This window comes from Python bivittatus, unplaced genomic scaffold (assembly GCF_059951505.1).
Source record: "Python bivittatus isolate LINGU-HERP-01145 unplaced genomic scaffold, Pbiv_v1 ctg000070_np1212, whole genome shotgun sequence".
NCBI lineage: Eukaryota > Metazoa > Chordata > Lepidosauria > Squamata > Pythonidae > Python > Python bivittatus.
This window is the reverse complement of record NW_028277034.1, coordinates 32,649,842-32,665,085: the sequence shown is the minus strand read 5'-3', so window position 1 is coordinate 32,665,085 and position 15,244 is coordinate 32,649,842. Positions and strand designations below refer to the sequence as shown.

At 33.5% G+C, this 15,244-nt stretch overlaps 1 protein-coding gene across 4 annotated transcripts in view; it reads right to left on the bottom strand.

The window, feature by feature from the left end:
• PRDM5 (PR/SET domain 5) overlaps nucleotides 1-15,244 on the bottom strand; it is a 93,900-nt gene that overhangs the window by 33,171 nt on the left and 45,485 nt on the right. For all 4 annotated transcript variants that reach the window (XM_088132899.1, XM_088132898.1, XM_007432371.4 and 1 more), the window contains 3 exons: nucleotides 14,887-14,980; nucleotides 13,066-13,226; nucleotides 7,556-7,649 (listed from right to left, as the gene is read on the bottom strand). In XM_088132899.1, coding sequence (XP_087989025.1) covers nucleotides 7,556-7,649; nucleotides 13,066-13,226; nucleotides 14,887-14,980 — 349 coding nt within the window. The remainder of the gene's footprint in view (nucleotides 1-7,555; nucleotides 7,650-13,065; nucleotides 13,227-14,886; nucleotides 14,981-15,244) is intronic.

The window sequence follows — 15,244 nt, the reverse complement described above, 5'->3', positions numbered from 1 at the left end:
TTCAGATGGTCTTCTCATCCATTGCTCTAGTCCATGGAAGAAGACTGGAATGAGAAACAAAAATATTGCAACTAAATGACTGGCTATACAAATGTTGTAAATGGGAGATATCTGATTTCTGGAACCATGATCTGAATTACCTAGAAAAGCAGTTGCTGGCATGAGAGAGGCTGCCTTTACCTACAAAACCATTTGGCTGAAATATGGTAAACATGAGAACTTTAAATTGAAACTTGTGGGAATTAAACTTTGAAGCAACAACTTCAAATAATGACTTGTACAGTATGTTTTTGTAATGAGGTCTATTAAAACACTCTGTGAAAAATCAAAAAAATAATTGGCTCAAACTGTTGGTTGTCTAAACACTAATATACAGAATATTTAGGGTGGGAGTTGGGAAATCTACTTGAACTCTTAATATTCCTGGTAGGATACATCTCATGACTTGAATGTGGTAACTGAAGGATATAATAAATGGAGGAACAAACAAAAATACTGTATTGAACAGTGCTGTTGGATCAGACCAATGCCCATGTCATCCAACATTTTGTTTCGTATAGATACCTCTAGGGTGTTCATGCAGAAGATGGAGACAAAAATCTCTTCCACTACTGTTCCCCTGTAATAGGTATTTAGAGGCAGTATGCCTCCAACCAGGAGGTAATATTGTCACTAGTAATAGCCATTGATAGACCTGTGCACCATGAATTTATCCTATTTCCTTTTAACAACCACCCCATATTAGTGGCCATTAGCACGCCCTGTCGAAATAAATTCCATGGGTTAATTAAGTGCCCTATAAAGATGTACTTTCTTTTGTCAGTCCTAAGTCTCTTTCAGTTTGCTTCCTTGAATAGCTCCTCATCTTAGTATTTTGAGGGAGGGAGAAAACTTCTCCCTGTCATGCATGATTTTAGACACCTCAATCATTCCCCATCAGTTGCCAGATGTTCCAGCTTTTTCTCATATGTATGAACCCTGATCATTTTTGTTGCTCTTTTTTGCACCTTAGATTAGATAAATTGGCTGAAGATAATCAAATGAAATATAACAAAGGCAAATGCAATATTCTTCACTTAAAGAGCAAAAATCAAATGCTGGGTATAGCTTTGGAATATTTGGATTACACTACTACCTGTCAAAAAGATTTTGCAATAGTGATTGATTACAAACTGAACTGGAGTCAGCAGCATGCCATATCTGCACAAAGGCAATGCAATTTTAGAGTATAGTGACAGAAATACAGCTTCCAAATCACTGGAAATAGTTCTTTCACTTTATTTTATTCTGGGCAGACCCACCTCAAGTCTTATGAAGAATTCAGACAACTTGAAAAAAAGTTTCAGAGAAAGGCAAAATGATCAGGAAAGTATAAAGTTATGTGAAAAGAGCCTGAAGGAAAAGAATGTTTAGCCTTGAGAAGAAGAGACTGAGAGAGGATGTAACACAAAATAAGGTCAATGGAATAATGTATTTAAGTTACAAGGAGGCAATGTGTTTGTGTGTCAGGGTGGGGACTTCTAACAGTGCCAACAGTTTGACACTGGAACCCATTACCCAGAGTTTCCTTTTACTGGAAATATTCAAGGAGATGCTAGAAGCCAATCATGTGGGATATCTTAATTTGAAGTCTTGATCTAAGCAAGAGATTGGACTCAGTGGCTCCTCCCAAACATATGATTCTGTCATTCTTGAGTTTATGAAACTTCAAAGGGGGAGGGAGTAATGACAAAGTGATGAAGCCAAAGTTTTTGATTGATCTGGGGGAGGCTTTGGAGTTGCTTTTACTTACAATGGGTAGGTTAAGCATAACATATTCAACTATCTATTTTAAACAGAATAATACTAAAAGAAAAGCTAGTTCAGTAGTACATTATAGGCATGACAGATTGCAGAAGTATACAGAGTATAGAAATGTTTCACATTTACTTTTCAGGAATTAGTGTAAGAGTAAGCAGAACATTTATAGTACTTGTTTCTCTGAGCTGGATTCAAAAATTACTGCTTCAAAAATTATTATCCACGGGCACAAAGACTTTCACATACATTGTCACACACCCCTGGAGATTATCTTGGGTGATCCACAGGTCATATTTCTATGAAACTGAGATCTATACCCAACTGTGATAACATTCTGCTTCTGTTTAGCCAACTGCTTATCAGCAAGGTAAGTCAAGGGCCCTCAACATTTTTTTCAGCTGAGCTCCTGAGGTTCAATCCAATTAATTGGATGGAGAATTGGGTAAACAAAGTAAAGTGTGGGTAGAGAGGCTATCTCTGCATACAATCTCTGTAGACAGGTCAGCATTAGAAATAATAAAACATCAATGTTACGCTCTGTTACTACATTACTTTATAAAATAGAAGTCTAGCCATGAATGAAGTAAGTAGAATCTAAAATGTGTGTCCTGCAGTGTAAATTAGGGATGTGAAAGAAAAGCTGTTTGATACTTGAATTGAGGAAGGAAAGCTAGCTAGATTTAGAGCTTGCTCCATCAAACTGGAGAAAATATATAATCAAATAAATATAATCAAATATATTTTACTTTATAGAAGTTATTTCTGTCATTAATGTATATTACACTGAACTCCTCAGTTTTTTCTAACAAAAGAATATTATAACTTGAACTTATTATCACTTGGACTATTGGAAAATACATAGTTAAGAGGATCAAGATAACAAGATAACATCCTCACTTTAATGACTGCAGAGTAGTTGGGATACATTAGGGGTTAAACTGAAGCAGAAGAAATTTTTTTCTATATCTGAGGTCGTCATACTTCCACTTTGGACCACAAATAGCAATGAGGTCAATACCAGATTACTATTTCAATATAGGGTAGCAATTTATTACTACATTTTCAGATCATACACAAGACAGATCAAGCACAAAAATATGCTGATATATATTATCGCTGAATGTTGGATGCAACTGTAGGCACAGAATTAACTTCTTGTCCCATATTTTAAACTTCCCAAATTATATTTTGTAGAGTTTCTTTGACAATTTATGAAACCAAGTAGAATTAGAAACCAAATAGAATGGTTATCTGATGCCATAATCAGAGGATTCTTTTGCTGAATTGACTCAGATCCTACCATCTGTAATCATTAACCACAGCAATATAGAAGATATACCATAGTTTTTCAATGATATTAGAAGGACTGCATCTTTCATTCAAATGTTGGTGGTCTAAATGACATTATTATAAGTTTAATTGTCATATTCTGATGTCACTTGAGCAGTTTCATTGGAATTATCACACATGGGAAATATCTCATGCAACTGTTGTAATATTTAATAACTAAAATTATTCATGTTATTGGAAAAGGATGATACATTCAGTGGAATATTCTGATAACATTCAGTTAATTGAACAACATTCATTAGAAGTCAACCCTACAAGGTAGACCAGACTAAGAAACCAATGCCATATAGGTCAGGACTACAGTATATTTATTGTAGCAGCTATAGTAACAGAATCTTGCAAGTCTGATTGTGCTTCCCCCCTCCCTCACTTCATTTCATGTGAACTAGGGAAAAGCTTTGTGTGAGTTACTTTCTGCCTGAGCTCAAACCCACTTATCTGACCATTGCCTTGGTATAGGCTCTTCCTACTGACCCTCAAGTCCATTCCCTATTCCCTCTACATTAGTTGTCTTTTGGTGCTATAACCCAAATGGGAATAATTTGTGAGCTAAATTCAGCTAAGGGAAGTTAGATTTCCTATTTCTATTTAAAGTCAGGCCTGCCCAGTTACTATTCAAACTAAGCAAAATCCATCAGATCATGATAGCATAATTTTTGCTGTCTGGGGGAGGCAGCAATCTTTACAACAATCTTTCAATGTAAAAGAACTTATCCATGTAAAGTACATGTTGTCCAATGTGAGTTAGATCTCAATCTTCATTTTCATTCAACCCTTTATACCTTTTTTTTTAAATCCTAGCGTTATTTGCCAGCATGCATGTAATCCAACGAACAAAGATTCTGCTAACTTCTGATGAGTCCTAACCAATTATGAATGTATTTTTTTACCGAAAGAGATTCTATTTCAGCTATACAATCCAATTTTTATTGGAGTAATCAGTATTCAGCCCTGTTTCTAGCCAGAATTACAAACAGGACCAAACAAATAAACAGCTTTAATTTTAACAGGTGGTCATGTGAGATGGAACTGATTAAGACTTATCAAACATATTAAAAAGCCAAATGATTAACTGCACATGTCCTGTCATCTTCCTGCAAGCCAAATTTGTTTATGCAAAACTGAACAGAATGTCATAGAAAGACGATTTGTTAACAAGCGCTTTACATGTCATATGCCAATTCTTCCTCTTTTAAGTTGGAAACCAAACATCACTAAAACACTCAGCAGCTTGCCAATTACTAGAATATGTAGTATATGGTAAATATAGTGCTTTAGAACAGTGTTCCTCAACCTTGGCAGCTTGAAGATGTGTGGACTTCAACTCCCAGAATTTCCCAGCCAGCAAGGTTGAGGAACAGTGCTTTAGAATATCTACTTTGTTCTGAAAATGTTTCTATGCTATGTACAATGACAGCTGTAGATAATTGGCTTTATTTATTCCTGTTAGGCAACACAGACAGGTATAGTTAACAGTGTGAGAAGATAATGGTAACAGTGTGAGAAGATAATGGTACCAACAACAACTAAAAATAGAAGCAAATCTTTGAAGAACTGGAGAGAATTTGATTGAAACAAGCAACATTAGAAACTTTTTACAGCAACCCTTGATATCCAGTATTTTAATAACCCAACAAACTAGGTCTTAATGGAATAAAAATAATCGTGTATTTTTAGCTTATTACAGATTAAAAGACTATAATAAACAACCTACTCAATCTTTCACAAAATTATGTCATGTTTTTACACTTCACTTTTTTTTTAAACTGGCAGATATCTCGGTGTAGAAAAAGGAACTAACCCTATATTGTTTTAAGAGCAGAACATCTCTTATTTTTGTTAAATGTTATGTGAATTCTGTGGCTGCTGTTTATGTAACAAATCCTCTAATTTTATCAGAAATTTTATCACAGTTGACAAGCTCTAACATCTGGAATCTCACTATTCCACCATTTTAGACTTATACAGGAGGAAAAACCTTCATAAAATGGCCAATATTAGAGACACAAGGTTACTAAAGGCAAACACTTATAGGAATCATGCTTTCTCTACTTCCCATTTTGCTCTGGTTTAATGTCAATGCTGGTGACTGGCATAAACTTTCTTTCCGGGGAGACAGAAAAATATGAGCATCCTATTGATCCAAATCTGAAGGGAAAAGGGATAATCTTGCAGGGAATTCCATGCAAATCGTAACTCAATCCAAATTCAGAAGTCTTCGTATAATTGGGTGACAGAATAACTAATCAACCATCTAAATACAGTACCCCACATTGGGCAAACACTATAAAAGCTCTGATTTGGGGCTAAATAATCTGAGAAGAAAAGGTCCTTTTGAGATTCCTCTGCTCTATCTCTAAATGAAGTCACTCAAGCAAAGTGGTAGCAGCTGAAGAGCCATCTGTGAGCTTTTCACTTCCTGACAAGCCTGGGCTTGTTCCAGGGAACCTCTTTGAGCCATCTAAGGCCAGGTCACCCTAACAGTTAACAGGTTCATGAATCAGGCAGAGGCTTATGGGGTCCTTCACTGAACTTGCCTTGAAGTAATAGGACCCAAGCAGATTGCTGGCTCTTCCAGAGCTGAACATACCTTCCTATGTGGCTGCCTCTTTGGTCCTAAGGTCCTTCTCACAGCCTGGAATAACCAGCCAGTTTCATCTAATTAGCTGGTCCAGATCAAATAAGGGAGCAATATAGCACTCTCTTAACTGGTCTGAGTTCCATCTCCAGGAAAACTATAGTTTCTGAAAGACAAGGAGAATGCTAACTTGACCCAGCCATTAAGCAGTGGCAAGTTGCTATTGATAGGGATTCCCCCCCTCCTTTCTTTCTCTCCATGAATTTCCAGAAGTTACACCAATCCTCAAAAACCAGGACTGTGCAATGGAAAGGTACTAATCCTCCTTTCCCTTTCCCTTCCTGATACATGTCCACCTCTCCATACAAGGTGGTTTCTCATTTCCCATCCAATATTCCCAACACAGAATGTTGGAAAGAAACTAAATATAAAGAGGTTCAGGGCTTTTTCTGTCTATCTGCCAGCAAGATAATTCTCTGAAAACAGAACTGTACCAACAGTCAAAAGCCAAACTCACTCTCTTCCTTTTCCTCCTTGATACCAAATTCTGTACTGGACCCACTGAATATATGTTGCACCCACTGTCTGCCTTAAAAACTTCATTCTACAATTTCATACATAACCCCCAAAGACTGTTTTTTAATATTCCACGCTGAATGCTGTTTCCCTAATGATTGCTACCTTTCCCTTTATTGTCATTTCCAGTTGGCTATTACTTTTCCTCACTGAATGCTTTGTGAACGCGTTTCATGTTTTTATTGCTACTCTCTCAGTACTGCTTATTATTAAATGCTAATTGCCTGATAAATGCTATTTCTCCAAGAGTTGCTATTTTTCCTTCACTACTTTTTCCACTGATATGCTTTTACCGTGTTGTCCCTCAGTAAAATTCAAGCCCTTTCTATAAGGTGTACATGAATGTCATTTTTGAGTTTCTTATTTGTTCTGGGATGTATCTTTTTTAAATACTTTTAGTTAATAGTTCTCTGAGAAACAACAGCTTGGGGAAAAATGAAAGAAAAAAATAATTTATACTGCAATCTGAACAAAGAATTTAAAATGAATTAAAATCTTAAATATTTTCTATTGCAATTTTCTATTGCAATTTTCTATTGCACCTTTATACAGAGTTTTCCCTAGTGCTTAATATCTGACACACCTAGGGTATGGAAAAAAATCTTTTTTTAATCCAGTCTAATTCCATAAACTGGCAAATGATGATTAAAATAATTTTTGCCATGTGTCCAATATAAGGAACATGGTTTTTAGGTCACTTTCAGTTCTACTTTTATCAAAGGCAAAAACTTCTAATTTTGTATATTTGTGTGTGTGCACGCACGCATGCGTGCGTGCATGTGTGTGTGTCTATACACTTTCATTTAGTATAAAATATATTAAAATTTAAGCCATTAAGATACAAAGATTTAATACAAGAATTCTAAAACAAAAGGTAAGCTAAAATTACTTTGATTTTACTTTAGTGACCATGTAGTTTTCTTGGCAGCAATTCAGAAATGGTCTGCCAAGGCCTTTTCCCGGGATGCTGTCTAAGTTTCCAATCTGGCCAACTACCCTGAGATTCATGGCGTTTCCCATCTGATCCTACTTGGTTTCCAAGCCCAAGAAAAGTTGTTTGGGAAAAGGAGTTCTGGGTAATCAAATAATTTTATCTTAAACATAGGCAAAACTTCATGTTTGTGCATGCCAGATATGAAATATATCCATCAATAATACAAATGTACAAACCTTCAGTATGGCCTGGTACAAGTTAAGAAATTGGTGCAGTTCACATTTGGAAAAGGTTATTAATTTTTAAGCATGCTGTACCTGTATGACTTCGAATATGTACTCTCAGAGTTCCATTGCTTGCAAACTTCTGCCCACAATATGGGCAAATCTTCTCTTTTTCACCTGTGTGAGTCTATAAAAGAGAAATATAAATATTTAATTTCCTTGCAAAAGAAAACAAAATTAATTCTTTATTTTTAAATTTTATTCTTCCAATAATTTGAATTGTTCATTTATACGACATGATACACTATGATATCAAATTCAGCTTTTAAAAGTTTAATGATGCTGCACCTTAACACAGTAATGTAAAAATCCCAAAACAAATCTGACTTTTCCTTGCAAAATAAACCAGGTTACCTACTTGGCCAGCCAAATTAGTTTTTCATTGCACAAACATTTTGACTCATAAAAATTAAATTAATGTTTACTGGGATGTTAAAATGTTTGCAGCATTTAAAAGATGACTTTTACTTTAGTATCTCTACTTCTTTTTTATTAAAAATTTTTATTAAATATTTTACAAAGAACATAAAAACTAACACAAACTAATAAAGAGTAAAAAAGGCAAAGAAAGAAAAAAAGAACCAAGAAATAAAACAAAGAACAAAAAGAAAAAGGCGCTGATTTATTTCGCAGTAAATACAAGTACAATTACAAAATTAACTCTTACCCTATGATTACCAAAAAAAAGCTCACTTTTTCCTGTTATCCAATTTTTTTTCTAATCATCAAAACCACAAATCATAAGTACATTGTTTTCCGTTTCATGCAAAAAGTCTATAAGGGGTTTCTAGTCAGCCATAAATATAGATACTGTTTCTTCTCTAATCAAGGAAGTTAATTTAGCCATCTCTACAAGTTCCATCATCTTCACCAGCCATTTCTCCATTGGGGCTAGTGTCGAACGTTTCCACTTTTGAGCAAATAATAGTCTTGCTGCAGTTGTCATATATAAAAATAAAGCTCCATGACTTTTTTCTAATTGCCTGTCCATTAGACCCAAAAGAAAAGTCTCTGGTTTCAGTTGTGTTTTAATCTTCAAAATCTTCTGAATTAATGTATGTATTTGTATCAATTTTGGGGGGCTTTTTTACATGTAACATGGTAAAATGACCCTTTATGTTGTTCACATTTCCCACAAAGATTCAAAGTACCTTTATACATTCTAGACATTTCTCTGGTGACAATTACCAACAATATGTCATTTTATAAAAATTCTCTTTCAGGCTAGAACGTAATGTAAATTTCAATCCTTTCAACCACATATTTTCCCATTGATCCATCTATATATTATATCCAAAATTTATAGCCCATTTTTATCATACATTCTTTCACTTGTTCTTCTTCTATCTCATATTTCAGCAAAAGTTTATACATTTTAGCAATAACATGGTCATCATTAGTACACAATTCTATTTCAAACTCAGTCTTTGTTCAAAACCGTAAAATCTTTTATCTACTTTATACCTTTCTGATAATTGTATGTAAGAAAATCACTGACAAGTATATCCTTCTGCTACCAAATCTTTTCTTGATTTCATTTTACAATCCCCTTGAGAAAATTCTAGTACATCATGGCAGGTTAACCATTTATGTTTACTGATCATTTCTCATATGTAGAATGCTTCTTGCACTGAAAGCCACAAAGAAATTTTTGTGCAAAACCTAAATTTATATTTATTCCATACTCTAAGAATAGCCTGATATAATTTTAAAAATCTACGTTCAACTTAGCTTTATCATACCATAGATATCTATGCCATCCAAAACTCAAATCGTGACTTTCTAAATCCAATAACTTTCTATTTCTTAACAACACTGGCAGCACTAGGGCTTCTATTTGGGTCTGTTCTTAAATCAATTTGAAGTGGAAAATGTATTTTTTCTTAAAAAATAGTAAGATTAAAACTCGTATCCCAGCAATTATTCCACTGAAAACTACTGTATTTTCTACTGACAATAATACCACAATAACAAATATATTTCATTGCAAAGATTCTTGGTCTGGTTACCTTTGTGACTGAAAATATTTTCAAGAACTTTCAGCAATTTTCATTAATATGAGACTGAATGTTAGACATACAGTAATCAAAAAATTCTTTGATAAAATGGGAAAGTAAGCAAATACTTAATGCAAATGTAGTTCCAATTTAAAATATAATTTGCCTAGATATTACAGAATGCTTCTAAACTTCTGGCTGTAGCCAAATGAATTTGTGTTTCAAATCAGCATTATTGAATTACCACTGGGAAAAACAGATTCAGCATGTCCTTATCAGCAAACATCATAAGATAGCAGCACAGTGCAGGTGTAGGACATAAGATGCTTTTGCCAGAAAGATAGGTTCAAGTTTCATAGATTCAGCTGCTATTATTATTATTATTATTATTATCATCATCATCATCATCATCATCATCATCATCATCATCATCATCATTATTATTATTATTCAATAACTTAGGGTCAATTAGTTCAAATCAGTGTTTGTACTTTTGTTCCAGCATTACGCCTGGAAGATGAGCATTTAAGCATTGACTTTTTTCCACTTCTGTTGTTAAACATTGTTCTGTTCTATTTTGACATTTAATATCTCATATACCTTCATAAAAATTGGTACAGCTTCACCATTGGCAGGCAGAATAATATGGGACCAACTTCCACCAGTGCTTGGGCTTGTACTACTGAAAATACCAGAAAGATTATGAACCCAAGGATTGTTTTGATTTATGGCTACTCTTTCCATTCAATTTTTTTCTGATGGATCAATAGTCAACTACCCATTAAGAAAACATATGCTCAGATTCATATATAATGCTGAACCATTGTAGCAGACAACACACTATGGTTACATATTCTGGTTAGTTATGATGTAATTAACCATCGATCATGAGTTCATATTTGTATTTTAATATTTAGTCTGTTGTGGAAACTTGCCTACTGCCTTTATTTACAGTAAAGAATAATCAAGCATTCCAGGAAGAAGTGAAACTCAAAACCTATTGTAGGAAGAAACTTTATCTAAGATAAATGCTTTGTCTTATGTCTTCTGAATTCTGTACTTTGTATTTTAGTAAGGTTAACTTTCATTCATATCAGCAATTATTGAAAGTATAATCCAAACCTTAAGTTTTATTGTCTGTCATCTAAGATGACAAAGGAGTGACCTTCTACTAGATTCTTCTGATCTCAATAATTCCATGATTCCCATAATCACTAGTGGATACACAATGCCAGTATTTACTTCATTTATTGGAAATCAAAATTTACACAGAATAAGATAGAAACAGTGTTGACTTAGCTCATCCTTTCAAATGGAACAGCATACTACTATAATGAAATCTGTATTAAGACAAATACAAACCACTCAATACTTCAATGTCAATATTACAGTGTTGATTATATGGGAACATACAACTTGCAATGGCTTTGGAATAGGAAGCAGTGTAGGAATTGCACAACAAGCAATGCCCCTTCAATGACTGAATTTTATTTTTTATTTTTTGGGTCAATAGCCTAAGACACAGTTAACAACATGCTTAATTTTAAGGTGATGGATGCCTCAACTGAGCTTCTAAGATACAGATGCTCTAGCGCTTTCAAAAAATATATTGCATATGAAATTAGATGTATCCGTTTACAAGACTTCTATTCCCTTCAATCTAGCTGATTTTAAGCAGTGAGTATTAACATCTAAAACACAGTATACTGTACATTTCCTGCAACAGGTTATCCTGCTCAAATGCAGTCTTTTTCCCTTCAAATGTGGGTTTTTTCAAGCTTTGATAAACTTGATTTAAAGGTTACTTGCCATAAAGTGTACTGAAAGAAAAATGGATCATTTTTTAACTTGGAAACTGGGAATTCCCAATTGGGAAATACTAGATTTATCAGTAACAAAGGAGAGGATTAGTACAGCAACCATTTTGATTCTTATTAGTTTTATTCTGTTTAAGGAGCTCAGCTTGGTTAATCAACATAATTATTATGCCAAGTTAGCAAAAGTATAGGTTACAAAAGTATAGAATAAAACAAATTAATAAAATTCAGTCTGTGAAATTAATGATATTTTTTGTGTATTAAGAGCTAGCTGTTTACAGTTGTTATATATTGATAAATTATAAAATTAACCTATTAATTACTTGACATACTTTGGAAAACACTTGGCAGTGTTGCCTAAAGCAATAAAAATTATGTATTTCAATTCTTTTCCACTAAAAGAAAAAGAGCACCAAGAGCATAGAATATAAAAATGAATCTATAGATAAGGCGGAGTCAAACAAAAGTTAAGTATTCTATAAATAGCTTCACAAATTGCAAACAAAATATGACCACTGTATTAACTGTCACAATTTTCTATCACTGTACTAAAGACAGAAAAGTATTTAAAACATGACATTTTATATGTTAATGGTCACAAGGATTCTCTATGCTTTCTACTAGAAAAGATATTTGATCTTCTCAGAAGAATGGGAATATGCCTTGATGTTGAGAATAAACTGGAATTGTGCCAAAATGGGTTTTCTTATTTATTTTTTTAATTTGATATGTAACTTCCACTATTGACTTAATGTTTTGTTTACTGTCTGTTGCTTTTTTTTTAGCAATTTGTCCTGTGTTAACCAAGCACTTTCAGTTCAAAGTTCAACAGTGACATTTGGTTTTCTTTAGAAAATAGATTTGAAATATCTTACAGTACCATAAGCCTTTAATGGAATATATTAGTTTTATGATACTTGAGATTTGTTATCCAACTGTCCTTCACTATTGTACCTTTCACATGATTTGTATTAACTCTTTCTTATATTCTTTTAAAAATACATAATAACAAAATTAAACTTGGGGTATTTTGAAATATTGGAACAGGCATAAGCAAAATATAGACAAGGATCAATTCACAATTCCATCTGAATTATTCCACAACTGAACTATGCACTAGGATCTTATTCAGGACTAGTGTCTTTACCAACTTTTATTCACAAAAACATGATAGGAAGGAGTAAGAGATGAGAAATTTGCCTCTGTCCTGGGCTCCTCTAGTGGAGCTGCTGCAACTCCATAACAAAGTTCCAGTGGATGCTGTTACGCATATAGATTACCTCCACATGACTGGATCATATCAAAAGGGAAAAGCACCAACTCACATGGTTAGCAAAGGTGTTGGTGTGTGGCCAACATATATGAGGTGCAGGGGAAAAAAATCCAATTTTTTACATAACCTTTTGGGGATACATGAAACTGTAGTTGCTAGGGAAAGAGAACATCAACTGGTAAAGCCTTCCAGTTTCTACCACCTTTAACTAGAAGGCAGTAAAAATGAAATGCATGTTACAGAAAAGTTATAGATATGAACCTTTTTGTTCCTTTGAATGAATACAGTCTTTACAGATACCCCTAATTCTTTTTATTGATAAGTACTGGTTGTGAGGACAAATGAAAGGGATGTCTCTTAATAATATGTAATACAAATTTAAATTATATAAAATAAACTATGTAGAATAAACCTATTATCATGGTCCTACTTTTATAAATGATGCATTATACTTACCTTTTTATGGCTCTTTAGAACAGATGGTGTCACAAAGGCTTTGTCACACAGATCACATTTATATTTCTTATGGCCATCATGAACAACTTGTATGTGAACATTCAGAGTGTCCTTCCTTTTGAATGTAGCATCACAGTGATCACACTTAAATGTTCTTTCACCTAAGAGAAAAAACATAATAATATCTTTTTAACACTATAAATACTTATAAATCAGTGAGTTCTACTAACTAGGCTGAAGGAAGCCAATCTATCTTGGGAAAATAGCAATTTGAACATATTTATTGAAATATATTTTTTCCCCAATCTCACTAGGCCACAGAGTAATGGTCGACCTAGGAGACAGAAGTGCTGATGTTTGTTATGGAATATGTACTTTGGTCTTCCATTACAGCTACAGTACTGCTGAAAAATAATCACTGCATAGCCCTTGCTCTAGGAACCTACATTCAATGTGAATGCCTTGTGCTATTGAGGGAATACTTTTTTATTGCTGCAAGTTGATCCTTGAACTTGAGCTTGTGCAGTCTCCAGCAATGGAAAGACTAAGGCAAACTGTAAGAAAATCAAGCTAGGATACAATTCGTGCAAATTTCTTTGAGCATATTTCATCATTCTGAAACTATATACAAGGTGAGTTCCCATTAACTAGTACAACTAGTACACAACACACATTTTTATATAGTGAAATATGATGTATGTAATTATATTTTTATTGTTTACATTCTTAGAGAGAAAAGGTCCATAAACCTTTAAATGAATAAATAAAGCATCATCATTTTTCTTACTGGACTGAGCATCAGTGCTACTTGACATTGTCTAGAACTTAGCTTGTGTTATACAAGCTTTATTACTATACAAAATATTTTCTTATTTTTGATATACTATTCAAAGCATTATTAAAGTATACCTTGAGTCACAACTAAAAATACTTATATAATATCCTTGGAACTAGAGAAACAGCTACCAAGTGACTGTGAATCAAACCTTATTGCACCTAATGAATTTTATAGTGGAGAAATATAATTTGATTTATTACAAAAATATATATTTTATACATAAAATCAAAACTGGATGTGATGATAAAATATTGAACTATATTATACATATCTTCCCCATAAAAATTATTTTCTTTACAATGAATTTCCTATTTTGTGTGTGGGCATCACCATTCATGATATGATTGCCAGCTGTCATATAATGAATTTACAAGGCTATGCCAGTAGCTGCCAATAATTTACAGTAGAGAAATGGTAACAACCACAATTCATTTGTTGAAAAGTATTACATAATTTGATCAAAACAGGCAGGTTTTGACCTGACAATTTATTTACAAGTCACCAACGTATCAACTTGTTTACTAGGAGAAATGATAAAGCAACAAACCTTATCATTCTAGGTTAAGTAGCCATTAGAAGAGCTGACCATTCAGGTTGATGGTTTTGAGCACTAAAAAAGTCATTTATAATTTCTGAAGCTCACCCTATTGCAAAATGTACTGAAAATAATTATATCTATTGTCCACATTCTATTCATTTATTAAAGATCATTTTTCTATTTAACCAGATACAATAATCATAACTTACAAATTAAAGGCAGATTACACATTAATTGAATTTCATTATTTATCTATACTTTGTTTAGCATGCCCACGTGTGCAATTCTGTGTGGATGTGTGTGTACAAGATGTGTACACATTTCATATACAATTGAATCTGATAAAGATGTTTCATCAGGGCAGAGAGTTACGAATGCAATATTTTCACAAGTACCAAGATTTTGATGATCTGTGAACCTCTTTATCATCTATATTTGTACTTACTGTTATGAATTAGAAGATGTCTCTGCAGAGAGAATGGTGTTCGGAATAGAGCTTTGCATTCCTCACACTGAAATGGTCTTTCTTCAGAATGTGTCTGTAGATGAAGAACATATATAACTATGGCTAAGCTTGCTGACTTCAGTCAAAAGAGATGCCATTTTATTTTACCAAACAAAAACAAAAGGTTTAATTACACATGCTCAAGTAACGGAAAAGCTAATAATTTGAGCGAATATATGCTATATATATAGGCGTGCATAAAAAGGCCATAAATATATAAACTTCACTATAGGTTTTGTTTGGTGTTTCATCAGATGCCACATCAAAAAGGTCTTCTAAATCTTACAGATATTCACAT